This window comes from Wickerhamiella sorbophila (assembly GCF_002251995.1).
Source record: "Wickerhamiella sorbophila strain DS02 chromosome Unknown contig2, whole genome shotgun sequence".
NCBI classification, from domain to species: domain Eukaryota; kingdom Fungi; phylum Ascomycota; class Dipodascomycetes; order Dipodascales; family Trichomonascaceae; genus Wickerhamiella; species Wickerhamiella sorbophila.
Genome location: NW_020194005.1, coordinates 1,733,030 through 1,748,034, shown reverse-complemented (window position 1 = coordinate 1,748,034; position 15,005 = coordinate 1,733,030). Strand labels below are relative to the sequence as shown.

Below are 15,005 nucleotides of genomic sequence, written 5' to 3'. Positions count from 1 at the left end.
AGGCCTCAAAATTTCTAATTACTTGTTTATTTAGGATACGTAACGATTTTCCAACTTATTATTCCCCCCAGTTCGTCTTCTGTCCGCTTACGTTTTTCCCACGATGTCTCGCGTTTTATGCGTTGCTGAAAAGCCGGCAATTGCAAAGGCGTTGGCGGGTGCATTGGGTGGTGGCAATGTAGCGTTACGATCCACAAGCTCCAAGTACATCAAAAACTATGATGTGAGCTACAATTTCCCTCAGTGGGGGCCATGTCAGGTCACTGTCACGTCGGTGATGGGACATCTCACAGACATCAAGTTTACAAGCGATGGCCCGTGGCACAATGTGCAAGAGCAGCTGTTCACGACACCAATGGAAACGCTGATTGCTGAAGGGATGCAAAAGGTCGCCAAAAATATCCAGCAGGAGGCCAAAAAGTCCCAAAGGCTGTTTATTTGGACGGACTGCGACCGAGAGGGAGAGTTCATTGGAAGCAATATAGTTGACGAGGCCAAGAAAGCCAACCCCCGCATTCAGGTTTTTCGCGCCAATTTCAACAATGCAGAGCCGTCGCATCTCCGGCAAGCCGCGGGAAGACCAGGCACTATCAACCAGAATGAAGCTGAGGCAGTGCAGGTACGGCGCGAGCTTGATCTACGTACTGGTGCCGCATTTACGCGTTTGCAGAGCACTCTGTTACAAAAGGAGGTCAATGGTGCTGCCAAGGGACAAGTGATCTCGTATGGTCCTTGCCAATTCCCTACCTTGGGGTTCGTGGTTGATCGGTACTTTCGTCGAAAAAATCATTTGCCCGAAACGTTCTGGTACATCCAGCTGCGTGCCAAGCCAAATGGATCTGATGCGAAACCAGTAAACTTTAATTGGTCTCGTGGGCGCTTGTTTGATCGCATGGCGGCAGTGTTGTTATACGAACGAGCCTTGGTTGCGGGGTCGAAGGCCAAAATCACCAGCGTCAGCGAAAAACCAACAAAGCAGTACAAACCGCTGCCGTTGACCACTGTCAATCTTCAAAAGCTGGGTGCAAAGTTCTTGCATCTAAGTGGTAAAACAATCATGGGGATAGCTGAGCATCTCTACAACAAAGGTTATATTTCGTATCCTCGCACAGAGACCGATCGCTACGATACTGCTATTGATCTCAAAGCTTTAGTGGCAAAACAGCATTTGAATGGAAAGTGGGGCGATTACAGCAAGGCTTTGAGCGACGGGAAGTTCACTAGACCTCGGGACGGAAAGCATGATGATAAGGCTCACCCGCCCATCCACCCTGTCAAAGGGATTGCTAATGTGGACGGCAACGCTGATCTCACTACAAAAGCACACGCACAAGTATATGAGTTTATATGCCGGCACTTTCTGGCTACGTGTAGTGACGATGCTCAAGGCGTTAAAACCGAGGTTACACTTGAATACGGGCCTGAAAAGTTTCACGCAGAGGGCGTCCGAGTTATTGCCAGAAATTACCTGGAGGTTTATACATATGCCAAATGGGACTCTAAGGAGCTCCCAGCCTTTGTTCAGAGTGAGGAGGTGAGTGTGAGTTTGTGCAAACTTGCCGAGGGCAAAACCACGGCACCCACGCTGCTAACCGAGCCCGAGCTCATCGCGTTAATGGACACAAATGGAATTGGCACTGACGCAACTATGGCAGATCATATTCAGAAGATTCAAGATCGAGAATTTGCAGTCAAGAATCGCAGCAAAGAGTTTATGCCCACCCAACTGGGCATCGCTTTGGTGGTAGGCTACGATCGTATTGGCCTCGAAAAATCTTTGTCAAAACCGGGGTTGAGGAGAGAGACCGAAGAAATGATGAACTCAATTGGTCACGGCACAGTTACACCCCAGGCGGCGAGGAAAAAAGTTGTTCAAGAGTACTTGGCTATGTTCAAGCAAACCGCAGAGAAAAAGCAAGTTCTTGTTGAAGCATTCAGAGAGTATACGCCCTCGTAATAATTTATTTAGTGATACATAAGTGGAGGCACTATTTCTGGCACACGGCCTAGAGTGAAAGCGTCCGCCATGAATGCTTCACGCACCGCAGGAGTCAACTCACTGTCCTCAGGTAAAGGATCCTGGTTTGCACCTTGAATATAAGGTGTTGGTTTAGTCTGTGCTTGCATTGTTTGTGGAAAGCCGTTTGGCTGAGTATTTTGCTGGCTCGATTGACCAAACTGGTTGTCTGAAAACGCAGTTTGTGCTTGACCGCCAAACACACTTGAGGTATTTTGGCTTGTGTTTGCCAGACCAAACGCAGAATTTTGGCCACCAAAAGCGCTAGACTGTCCGGCAGCAGGCTGGGATTGGTTTGAAAAGGAATTGTCTTGTGAGCCAAAAGTGGGTTGCTGGGCACCAAATGCGGATCCATTTTGTGAGCCGAACGCAGAACTACCATTTTGAGAGCCAAAAGCACCAGGCTGGGAGCCAAAGGCAGCTCCAGTTCGGGATCCGAAGGTGGATGTTGCAGGTTGAGACCCAAAGGAAGAGAGCGTGGACTGTGATCCGAAAGCGGACGTAGAAGGTTGGGTTCCAAACGGGCTTTGAGTTGAGCCAAATGTCGAGCTAGCTGCAGGTTGAGAACCAAATGTAGAGCTCGCTGGCTGAGCAGCACCCCCAGACCCAAACGCAGACGTGCTTGGTTGAGAGCCAAAAGCAGACGTGCTCGGCTGAGACCCAAAGGCAGAGGTGCTTGGCTGAGAGCCGAATGCAGAGGTGCTTGGCCGAGATCCAAATGCAGCGCTGGGTTGCTGAGATCCAAACGCGGAGGTGCTCGGCTGAGATCCAAACGCAGAGCTGGATTGCTGCGACCCAAAAACACCCTGGGAGCCAAACGACGACTGGTTGGAACCACCGAATACAGACTGGCCTGAATTATCTTGTGCGGCCTGCGCAAAAGGAGAGCTAGAGGAGCCAAAAGCAGACTGGCCGGATTTGCTTTCAAACAAATTAGTTGCACCAGAAAAGGCACTTCCCGATCCAGTGCCAAAAGAGCTGTTGCCGGCGCCAAAGGACGAGTTTCCTGTGCCAAACGAAGCATTCCCTGTACCAAACGAAGTATTTCCAGCACCAAACGCCTTACCGCTCGTTCCTGACGCAGTACCAAACGCAGTACTCCCCGTTCCAGAGCCCGTGCCGAACGCAATGTTTCCCGTGCCGAACGCGGAGTTTCCTGTGCCAAAAGCGCTGTTTCCACTACCAAAAGCTGAGCTTCCGCTGCTAGCCGGTTGGTTCAGAGTTCCGAACGCGGAGTTTCCCGTGCCAAAGGCACTGTTACCGGCTCCAAACATCGACAACACTAACGAGGCAGTTGACAAATGCAGCCCCGTGAAATCACAGAATTAAAATATCGGCTAAACACGATAATTCTAGAATGTTGCGGGGCGAAGCACTACAGGCTGACGGCTTGGGTTGATTTAATAGATATTGTTGGGCAATTTCGCACCGCTCTCGGCAAGACTCCACCTGAGCGACCGGTAGAGGCTAGGAAAGTAAGAGAGGCTTTGATTTGGTGCTGTAAACGTGTTTATGGATTGTATCGGGACATTCTGCAGAAAGACGAAAAGCTAATAAAGTACCACGCAAAATTCGAGTGTTATTTGGGCGACATCTCGCGCTACAAGCATCAATGCTTGCCCGACCAGCGACGAAAAGGGTCACCGTTGCTAGCAACCAAGCAATTATGGCTCAACAGGGCATATTCACACTACCAGCAAGCGTTCAAAGTCAATTATCATGGGGCGTGTACGAGATTAGCTATTCTGGCCACCGATAGAGGGGATATGCTATCGGCAATGTGTTTATGTGCTGAGGGAGCGTTAATATGTCACAGACAAAAGCAGCAGGTTTCACGTCCGCTTACTCTGCTCAAGCGGTGTGCAGTCATGGCTACGCGGAGCAAATCAGCGTACAGTGGAGTAGCTGGCGTGATCGCCGGGTCACAAAGGTCGATCTCTGAGTTCTTGAATAGTGATGTTGACCGAATACACACTGAACAGCACCAATGGAAGAGTGTTGCTGCTCTGAGTGCGGCTCTTGAACAGCTCAGCTGCCTAGGGATCTGGGATGATCGGCTTCACCAGCTTCCACATATTATCCAGTGTATGTCGAAAATACCCGCTTTCAACTCAGCGTACGCAAACATGAAGAGAAAAATAATATAAGAGATATAGCATAGCTGATTCATTTGGCGGCGGGTGCCTCGCTAGACTCTTCTTTCGGCGTGTCCGAGTGTCGCTTTTTGAAGAGACCTTTCGCCTTGGAAAACAGGTTCGCAGATGCCTGCTGGCCTGCTCGGACATTTCCATAGCCACCACGGCCAATAGTGGGAGAAGCAATCGGTGCGAGATCAAGGTCTTCTACGTCTTGCAACGTACGCGAGACCTGCGGATCGGAGTTGGTGGCCATGTTGCCCGCTCCGCCTCGGCCGGTTGTGAATACCTTCTGGGTCAAATGTGGAATTTCTTGCTCGTCGTGCTCAACAGGCTTGCCATGCTGGAGGTTGCCTGCTCCACCGCGCCCCGTTGAGTAGTATCTATCAGACATGGTTGATGATTCTCAGTTGTGCGGTGCCGCTTAGTCAAAATCAAAGATCAAAATGCAGGTTCAACGCATCCGATAGCCGGGCTGCAGCTATGAGGGAGCTAACATGCTACAAGGGCTACGCTAAATCTTTAGCCGCATCAATGAACTGTTGGTAAAGCTTGGCTTCTGCGTCGTGAAGCTGCTTGACAACCGGCAGCACACTGTCTGATTTTTCTTCTGCAAGCTTGGATGCAAAGTGGTGCGCGAGCTGGGCAACGAGAATCTTGGCCCGATACGCGACTTCGGAAAATTGTTTGGTTTGCTCTGCGATTTGGCCGGGGACAAGTTCTGTATCGCGGATGTACAGAGAGTACTGGCCGTCGACAGTTTTCAATTCAACTAGATCTTCACATGCCACCAAGGTGATAAACTCGTCAGCCCACTCACCGTTGCTGTTCAGTTTAAGAACCTGCATTGGCTGGGGCAGAAACTGGGTCAACAGATTGTACGCAAATTCCATTTCTTTCTTCAGGTCGTCGGGGCAGTCCGGATCTCGGGACGGATCCAGCAGTCTCCTAATGGCTTCGTCGTCTGGATCGTAGATTCTGGTGATCTCTTCAAACTGCTTTTCGGGAATGAATCCGTAGTTGAAAAGAAACTCACCGCTACCTCTTGACCCATAGTCCAAGACTAGTTCTTCGCCCTTGGCGATATCTCGAGTCGCTAAAAGTACGAAATCAGTGCCCTGCAGGTCGTATCTCACATTGGCATGCGAGCTATGATTGCAGAGGTCGATAATGGGGGCAAGAATAGACTGGCCACTTTCAGGATTTGTGAGACTGCGAGACGAAACCCATTGATATGCTAGCACCCACAGAGAAAATGGGATTTCTATATCCTCAAGAAGTGGTTTCGCAAGCTCACAGAACTCATAGTACTGCACTTCGACAATTGATTTCTTGCTGGCAACGGGCTCGTAGATACTAGATCCTTTTAATTGTTGAAGATTATCGTCTGTCCACGAGAACGGCAGGTTGATATCGCCATTCGTTGGTAGCAACTTGAAATAAACCAACCATTTAGTAGGGGTGTTCAGTGCCAAGTATACCAGGGCCCGGTGCAAGCGATGGCGGTCGGACACTGGCTGCAAATTCAACCATTTGGCTAACTTTTCGTCCTGTAAACTCAAATCGTCAATAATTCGCTCACTTATGGTCAATGATTCGGGCACTTTGGCCAGTGTAGTGCCTTCGGCGACATTTCGCGAGCTAGCAAGACCGAGTCCGAACGAATCAACAACGTCTCCATCCAAATACGTATAATGCTTGGCCCATTTTTCAAACACCTCTGCCCGGTTCTCGATCACAGTCGGCCGGTCGTCTGCCATTTCTGAAGATTGCTTAACTAACCAAGAAATCCCAGAAAAGAAAATCTCTGCCTGAAAAAATTCCCCTAAAAAAATGGCCTCTTGGGAAGACGACGACTTCGAAGTGCCAGTGGCAGCTGCTGCAAACGACTTCGGTGAAGAAGGTGAAGAGCTCATGGGAGACTGGGAGGCCGGTCTGGAGAGCGACGACGACAAGCCAAAGGCCGTCAAGCCCAAGGTCAGCAGCGCCCAGCGAATCGCCTCTCGCAAGCAGAAAGAGCAGGAAGAGCGCGAGAAGAAAGCCCTGGAAAAAACCATGAGTGCCAGCAAGAAGGATATGCTTCAGCGCGAGGTCGACGCCGATCTCGACACTGCCAGTGATCTGCTGGCCGCTGCAGACATCCATCCCCGCAGCCGCAAGAAGGAGTCCCAGGGCAGCTCTTCGGCTACCGGTCCCGCTAAGCTGAGCGACTTTGCCGTCTTCAAGCCCACCAATGCTGCTGGATACACCGAGCTCCGCAAGACTCTGGCGCCTGTCATCAACCAGCTGGCGGAAAAGAACTCCAATCTGCAGCACACAAATTTCATCATCGAGTTATGCCGCGACCTGTGCGGTCCGCTAAGCAGCGACCAAACTAACAAAGTCACCAGCACCCTCACTGCCGTCGCCAACCAGAAACACCGTGAGGAGCGGGCCCGCCGGTTGAATAATCGCCAGAAGCCGCAGATCAAGCAGGCCTCTGCCAAGCAAGAGACCCAGGTCAAGGCGCCGGAAGATCTTGCCGACGACGGCCTGGACGATGATGATTTTATGTAGAACGCATTCAGTACTTAGATTTTTTTGGGGTGCCCGCAGGGCCTGTAAATCTAAATCCAACGGTTATTTTGTCATCTGCTCTCCCCCGCTCATGCTGTGCGTCGAATGTGCGCACCCCGTTTCCCGGCTGTATACGTACTATTCGCAGAACAACATTCGAGCCACCACGTGCACTAACTGCCACAAGTTCGCTGACAAGTATATAGAGTGCGACTCGGTGCTTGTTGGCATTGATCTCGTTCTGCTCAAGCCCCAGGCGATCCGGCACGTTGTTTTCAATGTCTTGGCGCCCAAGTTACCCGCATCGCGCTGGGTGCGATCTCAAACACAAAAAATGATGATAGTCATAACCCTTTCGGATGTCTACTTGCAGTGGGCGTGGTCTGTCAAGAGCGAAGACCCGGCCACTGTGCACTTCCTGTCCAACACAGCCCCCACCGTCCAGTATCTCTGTTTCCTGTTCTATGCCTCGCTGGACACAGCGATAATACATGTTGTCGTCCGTCAAATGGCCTACTACTGGCTGCACTGGACGGCTCTGGGCACGCTGTCGACGGGCATAATGTTGAGCACTGCTGCCAAACTGCTGCCAATTGGAACGTTGATCTGGGACTACAATATGCCAATTGTCAACTCAATAGTGTGGTGGATTTTCGGCTTCGTCCTCCTCGAGCACATTGCGGTCGTACTCAACTGCGGCTATGTCAAGGCCACCATCATCGGTGTGATAGCGCTCGGCATTCGCTGGCTCGTTTGTTCGGCAGCTTGGTCCGCCGTAACGTCCCTCGCAACAGCCATATCATGATAACCTGTATTTAAATAAAAAAAATAATTTATTATTCTACTCCCACTCGTCGAAATTAAGTTGACGGCGTACCATACCCTGGGGGTTGGCTACAACGTACTCGGTGCCTTCCACTCCGATCCAGGGGCCATTAAGAGTACAGGTGACGTTGGGGTTGACGTACTGGCGATTGAAATCGCGATTCTCGTCTAGTGTTTGTGATCTGGAATGACGCAATTCCGAAACAAGACGCCCGCTAGACCGGGAACTTTCTGAATCATTATCCATGAGGGCAGAGTTCAGCTCAGAGACTTGCTCCACATCGGGCGTAGTGTCCAGAGGACTATCTCGATAGGGCTCGGTGCTCTCACTCTCTTCGGCTGCTTTCAGGGCAATAAATCGAAGCAAAGGCACGGTTGATGTCTCAAAATCGCGCCAGACAACCACTACGACAATCATCAAAATGATAATTGATGCCGCCATAGTGTAGGCCTTTTGTAACACGAGAACGCCCATAGTTGATAAATGGAACAGCAAAAGCCCCAACAAAACGCGGCGGTAGATTGAGGCCCAGAGGCGGCCAGTTGAGTGCTGGGGGTGCACCATAGAATAAATGAACTGGTACTTGAATACGCAGTATCCAATCGCAAAATATATGCTTCCGAAAACAAGGATTTTGATTGAAATCACACTGTACATGAGCATGATCATAAACATCAACAGCGGTGTGGGAAGGATAACACCATAATTCAAGGTCGCCGGCTTATAGAGATTCAAATAATCTCTTGCAGATTTACAGTGGGTAACAAAAAACGGAAACTGTAGTAGAGACCCTGCCTGGAGAAGCCGTGCTGGGAATACGCCCATACCTTGGAGAATGATTAAATTGGTGTAGAATGCGGACAGTTGCTTGAGTGTATCGGCAAGCTTGACGGCAATTTGTGTAGTGTCCAGCAAAGAAAGGTAATTCGTGGCGATCATAAACACCAGGAACAAGTTCACAAACACGTAAAAGAAATTTTTGGCCACAGATGCCAACTCTGCATCCTCGCTGGAAATAAAGCCTTGGAAGTCGGACATCCAAGCGTAAAAGTATGGCACAACAATGTTGAACAACGTGAAAACAAAAGTTGGTAAAACCTGGGTCACAAATGTCTCAAGCCATTCACTTTTACGAATAATTCTCGCGAGTCCAGGCAAAAAATTCTCAATCTTATTCATATCCAACAAACTCGCAAGAATTTTGACAGGATAAAGCATAAAAGCTGATGTCAAAATAAAAATAAATGTTATCACGTACCCCCGTAGCGCTTTTTCAAACGATGGCAAGTAAACGTGACCCCATACAACGTCCCGAGGCGAAGGAGCTAGCTTGGCGACTAAACGGTGGGGTTTCGGATCAAGCACTGACTGAGCCACTAGTTGACAAGATCCAACGCTATCCATGGTCATGAACGCCGCATTGGTGATTGGGATATCTGTGCGCTGCCGTTCACGAGAAATAAGTTTGTCAATATCACTTAGCTGGGTCGTATAATGGTCAATATAGTCCACTGTAGGGCCTTTAAGTCCAAGCCAACCAGTTCTTCCTCTGGGTCTACTTCTACGATGCTCTACTGCCTGCTGAGCAATTTCCTCTGGAGTTTCACGCAGCACAAGAGAGTGAACTGGTGGTTCCAAGTCGTTGATGAAAGTAGGACCAAGCAATTCAGCCCAGTAATGCTCTAGTTTCAGAACAATCTCCTCCCGTTTAGCCATTAAATGATCCAATTCGGACCAAATTTTGCAAAGAACAACCGATTCTGGTTCACCCACATTAAGCCCTGCCACATACTCAATTAAGGCTTGCTTGGAGCACATGCTTCGTGGAATCCCTGTGATGCACAGTGTTCGATCAGTAATTGTCTTTTGCTGGCCAAGATACAATTGACGAACTTTGACCACTCGGTAGGTATAACGGGTAAAGATTCTTAACGTGAGATACGTAAACACGGCACACGACAGGAGGTATACCCATAAAAAATTTCCAAATAAAACTGTCCTATCGCCATTATGAGGTCGGTCACCTGATAGACTCCGGTCGTCGTCTCCTTCCTCATATTGGCCCGTATACCACCACCGAAGAGGGCCAATAACACAGACCGACATAGCAGCAAGTCGCCAAAAAAGATCAAAGCTCGCTTTGAAAAACGTCAAATACACGTATGCATCCAATCCGGCGTATTCTAAGACCTGAGAGTCGCTGATTCGCAGCACAGTTTTGATCCAGCCAAACAGCGTGGGAGGCAATTGCGGAAGGTCTGGGCGCCTAAACATCCGCGCCGCGTACAGCCGGGGCCATCGTCGCCGCCAGATACTAAAGATCAGAACACTTGACAGCCCCAACAAGAACGCAATGACAATTTGTAAACCAAACCCGCGCTGTGCGCTCTTCTTGGTATAGTCGTAGTCGGGCGCCATGTATGTCATCACAGGCGCGCATGAGCTTTAGAGAGAAGATCACGTGCTGAAAACCATGGTTGCGAGGAAACCCGTCTAAGGCCCCAGCAGTGTTTCAGACGCCTGCAAATAATTTCCCTGGCCCAACCAGCCTGTCTCTTGTTTTCTCGACTGTTCTTTCGTCTGGTTATTCTTTGTCGTTCTCCATCGGCTGCTGACCAGCTTATTTATTATCTAAATTGAAGCGATTGGGGAGGATCATGCGCGACGGGCCGAGCTGCGGCTGCAGCCCATCAGTGATACACTCCGTTAATTAAGCTCCTATCACGAATTGAGTTTTCCATGATATAAAAACATTCAAGATGTTCGGACACGAAAAATCAAATTGTTCTGGTGCTTCGGCTACCATAAGTAAACTCGCATTCTGTGTGAAGATGCAGCACTTGCATGTTGAGGGGTCGGCAGTCTGCGGGGACGAAGTGGATACATATTGAGCCATCTTAGTTTTGTTTTCTTTTCCGGGTGAGCGTTCAGTGTACCAGATTACCTGCGATGTATACGGAAACAGTGAGTCGAAAGATTGAAGATGCTACTATAGCATACATGCTGTATATATCTGAAATTCGAGAACAGGTTCGAAGGGATGTCCTTGAAAACCCTTTCAGCCTGCTGGCAAAGGCTTGCGGACCAGATCATGATGAAAACATAGTGTATTCCGCTGAACGTGTTCTGTCCCACGAAAAATCGGCTGAATTGATGTGGGACCATTATGTTCGGTCGTATATCCTCCAGGAACTCAAAGAATGGGAGAGCACGCATTGGTTTTATCACGCTAGTTTCGAAAACGGTCAAACTGAGATCCCTCAAGATGATGATTTTTTCAGAACTGTCGGACTCATTTGTAAAAAGTACTTTGATCTCGAAATTGTATCGCATATCCTCGACCTGAATCTTCCCTACGCTAAAGCCCAGACCCCACAAAAGCTCAAACACGGCGAAACAACTAGTGCCTGGGCTCAAGCCATTTGTTTAAGCCGTATTTTGGTAGGATATGCCCGCCGTGGGTCAATTGATGCACACTTGGTTGGAAGAGTAATGTCAAAAATTACGTCTTTGTTGACGACCGGGTTCATTCTACCTGATAACGTCGACGATCTCACAGAAATACAATGGGCCCTCAGTCTCGGTTATTGTGTGCAACAACGAGAAGTATGCAAGCTTTGAACAACATCAATTATTCCTACATAAATTAAAGAGCGAGGTAACATGCCTTACTAGCCGATACTACCACGCACACTTTGCCAACAACCCATTAGGATAACGGCGAACAAGGCATTTACGAATTTCATCCATGCTCAACAGTCCAAGGCCCAAAGCCATTGGAAGGAACCAATGCTCAACGGGGATATCAGCAGAATAGAACAGCTGTTGAACATCCTTCGGATAGCAGAAGATCCAAATGATAGCAAAAGAAAAGGGAATGGTGACAAAAATACGCCAGTTCTGGGTATTCTTGTTGAACAGCGGAGGGTGTGTGAAGACACTCATACGCCGAGTTCGCGCTGCCATAGAAACAAACCACTGCATAATGACCAAATTCGAAAAGTAAATGCTTGAGGCAACCTTCAAAATTTCGTTATACCGCTCGGGTGTCATGTGGGCAGGAACTTGACCAAACTTGAACCAAAGATCCGAGAAATAGAGCCCACTCCGCTGGCAGTACCAGTAAGACATAGTGAACGATAGAACCGTCTCACAAACACCCATAAAACCGTACGACCACAGAAGCAAACGCCAGTCAACCAAATAGTCCTTCTTTGAACGAGGCGGACGAAGAAGAAGATCGGCTTCTGGTTTTTCGTATGCCAAAACAATACCAACTCCTGCATCTGTAAAGCAACAGATAATAATCATGAGGAAACTCGAAAGAACTTGAGGAAGTCCAAAGCAAATGTTCGTCATAACAGGCCAAAACTCTGAGAAAGTACCTGCTGGCAGAAGATAAGCAATTGTCTTCTTAAGGTTATCATACGCAGTTCGACCAAACAGAACAGCCTGGACAATGGCACTGAAATCATCCAATAAAATCATATCAGCTGCTTCCAAAGCCATATCAGCAGCGACTTCGGGTGCGATACCAATATCAGCTTGCTTGAGCGAAGGAGAGTCATTCACACCATCACCCGTCATACCTACGATATTCTCAGCGGCTTGGAATTGTTTGACAATCTCCAGCTTTTGCTCGGGTGTGGTTCGTGCAAATACAATTTCTTCGTACTGGCATACTACTGCCCACTGGCCCTCGTCAAGATCATTGAGTTCCGCACCTGACAGAACTAATGCTTTTCTTTCACGCTCTGTGTTAACCAAGAGATCTTCTGCGTTATCAACAAAATCTGCAGTGATGATATTGCATTGGCGAGCGATTGCCTGTGCTGTGAGTTTGAAGTCACCAGTCACCATCATAACGCGGATACCTGCTCCACGTAGTGTTTCTACGACACCTGGGATCTCCACACGGGGCGGGTCAAGAATGCCAACAAATCCGACAAAACACAAGCCATGAGATGCTAGCTCTTTAGCTTCGTCTTCAAATTCGGAATTGCGGGGATCTCCAAAGTCAGTAGGCCTGAGAATTTTGCGAGCAACGGCAATAACTCGCTTACCGTCACTTGACCACTTGTTCTTTACTTCCTCAAGCTGGTGCTTGGAATCTTCAGACAGAGGGGCAACAGCTCCTTGTTCGGTGACATAACTTGAGCAGCGATCAAGCAAAATGTCGGGAGCGCCTTTGATAACCAGCAACCAGGACTTCTCGCCACAAGTTGAAGCCTCTTCAGGTGAAACCGTATTTTCAAAAGCTTCTCTTGAAGTACTTGAGAATAAACGGAGCATGTACTTGTTCTTGGAGTTGAAAGCAAGATCAAACCGCTTGTCCCACAGCTCGCGAGAGTAACTCACGGATCCAAGCTGTTCTGAAAATCTTAAGCATGCTTGATCTGTGGCATCCCCAAGAATGGTTCGGTCCTCAATATCGAGATCCGATGTGGTGGCATCAAACTCCGCGGCATTGCAAATAGCAGTAGCAGTCTCCAGTTGGTGCAAGGCATTGTTGTAAGGATTCTCGCGGTCTTTGGCTCCATCGATAGCCTCCTCAAGATTTATACTTTTGGTTCCAACAGTACAGTTGACTGCTTTCATTTGGTTTTTCGTCAGTGTACCGGTTTTATCTGAGAGAAGAACCGAAACACAACCAAGAGTCTCAACAGTGGATAAAGACTTGCACAAAATATTATTTTTCTTCATTGCGTTCGCACAAATGGTCAAACTTGATGTCATAGCAACAGGGAGACCTTCAGGAACGAATGCAATTCCAACCGAAACGATGTCAACAATAAGTGCAGCCGTTGGAATCCACTCCGGGTGATGTGATCTGAGGTATGCACCCCAAACAATCAGAACGATAGCAATCATAGTGAGCATAAGACACAAAATAATCATCACGAAATTCCGAATTTGAGTTTGAATTGGAGAAGGTCGTTTATTGGGTGTACTGGTCAACTTGGCGATGCGACCAAACACTGTATCATCACTTGTACTAACAACAACTGCTTTTCCCGAGCCTGACGTACAGTATGTTCCTTGCATACCGATATTTCGAGTCTCCATGTAGTTCTCGTCTGTCATACCAACCGTCGCGCCCAGCGGGAGCGATTCACCCGTGAGGATACTACGATCAAACTTGGCGTCCGATGAAACTTCAATAAAACGAACATCAGCGGGAAGCTTGTTGCCTGCCTTAAAGAAAATGATATCACCAGGTACGATATCAGCTGCCTCAGTTTGCTGTTGAGTGCCGTCGCGTACAGTGATACAAGCTTCGGGTAACATACCGGTGATCGAACTCATAACACGAGACGAAGAATAATCTTGCCATGCATTAAAGGCGGCCTGGATAAGGAAAACGCAGAACAAGACAATTGAAAGTGCAAGATTCGACTGGGCAGGAGGATCCCCCAGAGGTCTCCACGAGATCATGACCAGAATGCCTCCGGTAAACAAGATCGTACCGAAACCACCAAAAAAGTACCAAAATATTTTGCGCAACGTATGTCGCGGTGCCTTTGATAATACGTTGCGGCCGAATTGAGACTGCTTTTCCTTGATCTGTTTTTGAGAGAGACCAAGCTCAGAGCTTTCAAGTTTGTCAAAAACTTGAGATACAGACAAAGTGTGCCACTCTAAGGCAGCAACAGCTTCCACAGTTTTGTCGTTGGCAGTTGGGACGGTTGCAGGTTTGCCTTTCTCTTGGCTGGCTTCTACAGTGTAACTTACCGACTGGTATGTTACAGGCATGGCAACACTGGGGTCCATAACACGGCCAGAGACACCGGAAAGCTCGGAGAGATGTGACGACCTCGAAAGCCTGGACACAATTGTGTCCGTTCTGCTAAAACCCACCCCATTTGAAGGACGCCGAGGTGTCTCGTGAAAGACAATGGTGCGCTCTTTTTTGACTTCGTCAAAACTGCTTGAATCAGACATGCCTACAGTGCGTTCAAATTTACGTCTCAACTACAATCTAATGGCATTATGCTAAGGGGTATTTATACATGTCCCACTCGACTCACAGCCGTGAAACGGCATCAGCAATTCCTGCAGATCAAATTTTCTAGTAATTTTAGTCAGGCGAAATCGAATTCAGCCGAGTCGCGATATGCACCTCAAGATGCTGAAAGGGTGGTAGGGTTTGGTGAAATTGAAAAATTTCGTTCAAATTATTTTTCTTTTATTTTATGTATGTTGTGTTTTCCTGGTGTCTTTTGGACGCCTCGAAAGGCCTCAAACGCACGGTCTTCGGAACAAGGCGAGGGGCGTCATACCTTTTTGGTAAACCATGAATTCCCAACGTTGCCCTAAACAAATATTTCAAATGTGCTAAAATTGACGTCATTAAGCATCAATCTCGCATGGAACAAGAAGAACTCATCCGTTGGAAGCTCACTCACGAGGGGGATTGGCATTTCATTTGAAAATCGTAACTTTTGTTGACTTACGATATTAAATATTAAAT

The 15,005-nt window shown here is 48.2% G+C and overlaps 10 protein-coding genes across 10 annotated transcripts; 5 read left to right on the top strand and 5 right to left on the bottom strand.

Moving 5' to 3' along the window:
• Positions 1–103: 103 nt before the first annotated feature.
• B9G98_04273 (DNA topoisomerase 3) lies at positions 104–1,957 on the top strand (the record flags this gene model as incomplete). The annotated part of the gene is made up of 1 exon (XM_024810830.1): positions 104–1,957. The coding sequence occupies one exon, from the start codon at positions 104–106 to the stop codon at positions 1,955–1,957; it is 1,854 nt and encodes a 617-aa protein (XP_024666598.1).
• Positions 1,958–1,965: 8 nt separating this feature from the next.
• On the bottom strand, positions 1,966–3,291 carry B9G98_04272 (Stress protein DDR48; the record flags this gene model as incomplete). Its single annotated transcript, XM_024810829.1, has 1 exon — positions 1,966–3,291. One exon carries the CDS (start codon positions 3,289–3,291, stop codon positions 1,966–1,968), a length of 1,326 nt encoding a protein of 441 aa, XP_024666597.1.
• Positions 3,292–3,318: 27 nt separating this feature from the next.
• B9G98_04271 (hypothetical protein) lies at positions 3,319–4,164 on the top strand (the record flags this gene model as incomplete). Its single annotated transcript, XM_024810828.1, has 1 exon — positions 3,319–4,164. The coding sequence occupies one exon, from the start codon at positions 3,319–3,321 to the stop codon at positions 4,162–4,164; it is 846 nt and encodes a 281-aa protein (XP_024666596.1).
• A 19-nt stretch (positions 4,165–4,183) lies between these two features.
• Positions 4,184–4,546, bottom strand: B9G98_04270 (hypothetical protein; the record flags this gene model as incomplete). The annotated part of the gene is made up of 1 exon (XM_024810827.1): positions 4,184–4,546. The coding sequence occupies one exon, from the start codon at positions 4,544–4,546 to the stop codon at positions 4,184–4,186; it is 363 nt and encodes a 120-aa protein (XP_024666595.1).
• A 115-nt stretch (positions 4,547–4,661) lies between these two features.
• On the bottom strand, positions 4,662–5,912 carry B9G98_04269 (SET domain-containing protein 8; the record flags this gene model as incomplete). The annotated part of the gene is made up of 1 exon (XM_024810826.1): positions 4,662–5,912. One exon carries the CDS (start codon positions 5,910–5,912, stop codon positions 4,662–4,664), a length of 1,251 nt encoding a protein of 416 aa, XP_024666594.1.
• Positions 5,913–5,985: 73 nt separating this feature from the next.
• Positions 5,986–6,708, top strand: B9G98_04268 (Eukaryotic translation initiation factor 3 subunit J; the record flags this gene model as incomplete). Its single annotated transcript, XM_024810825.1, has 1 exon — positions 5,986–6,708. One exon carries the CDS (start codon positions 5,986–5,988, stop codon positions 6,706–6,708), a length of 723 nt encoding a protein of 240 aa, XP_024666593.1.
• A 91-nt stretch (positions 6,709–6,799) lies between these two features.
• Positions 6,800–7,513, top strand: B9G98_04267 (Protein arv1; the record flags this gene model as incomplete). Its single annotated transcript, XM_024810824.1, has 1 exon — positions 6,800–7,513. The coding sequence occupies one exon, from the start codon at positions 6,800–6,802 to the stop codon at positions 7,511–7,513; it is 714 nt and encodes a 237-aa protein (XP_024666592.1).
• A 36-nt stretch (positions 7,514–7,549) lies between these two features.
• Positions 7,550–9,952, bottom strand: B9G98_04266 (Calcium permeable stress-gated cation channel 1; the record flags this gene model as incomplete). Its single annotated transcript, XM_024810823.1, has 1 exon — positions 7,550–9,952. The coding sequence occupies one exon, from the start codon at positions 9,950–9,952 to the stop codon at positions 7,550–7,552; it is 2,403 nt and encodes an 800-aa protein (XP_024666591.1).
• A 531-nt stretch (positions 9,953–10,483) lies between these two features.
• B9G98_04265 (hypothetical protein) lies at positions 10,484–11,155 on the top strand (the record flags this gene model as incomplete). Its single annotated transcript, XM_024810822.1, has 1 exon — positions 10,484–11,155. One exon carries the CDS (start codon positions 10,484–10,486, stop codon positions 11,153–11,155), a length of 672 nt encoding a protein of 223 aa, XP_024666590.1.
• A 60-nt stretch (positions 11,156–11,215) lies between these two features.
• B9G98_04264 (Sodium/potassium-transporting ATPase subunit alpha-1) lies at positions 11,216–14,476 on the bottom strand (the record flags this gene model as incomplete). Its single annotated transcript, XM_024810821.1, has 1 exon — positions 11,216–14,476. One exon carries the CDS (start codon positions 14,474–14,476, stop codon positions 11,216–11,218), a length of 3,261 nt encoding a protein of 1,086 aa, XP_024666589.1.
• Positions 14,477–15,005: the final 529 nt, after the last annotated feature.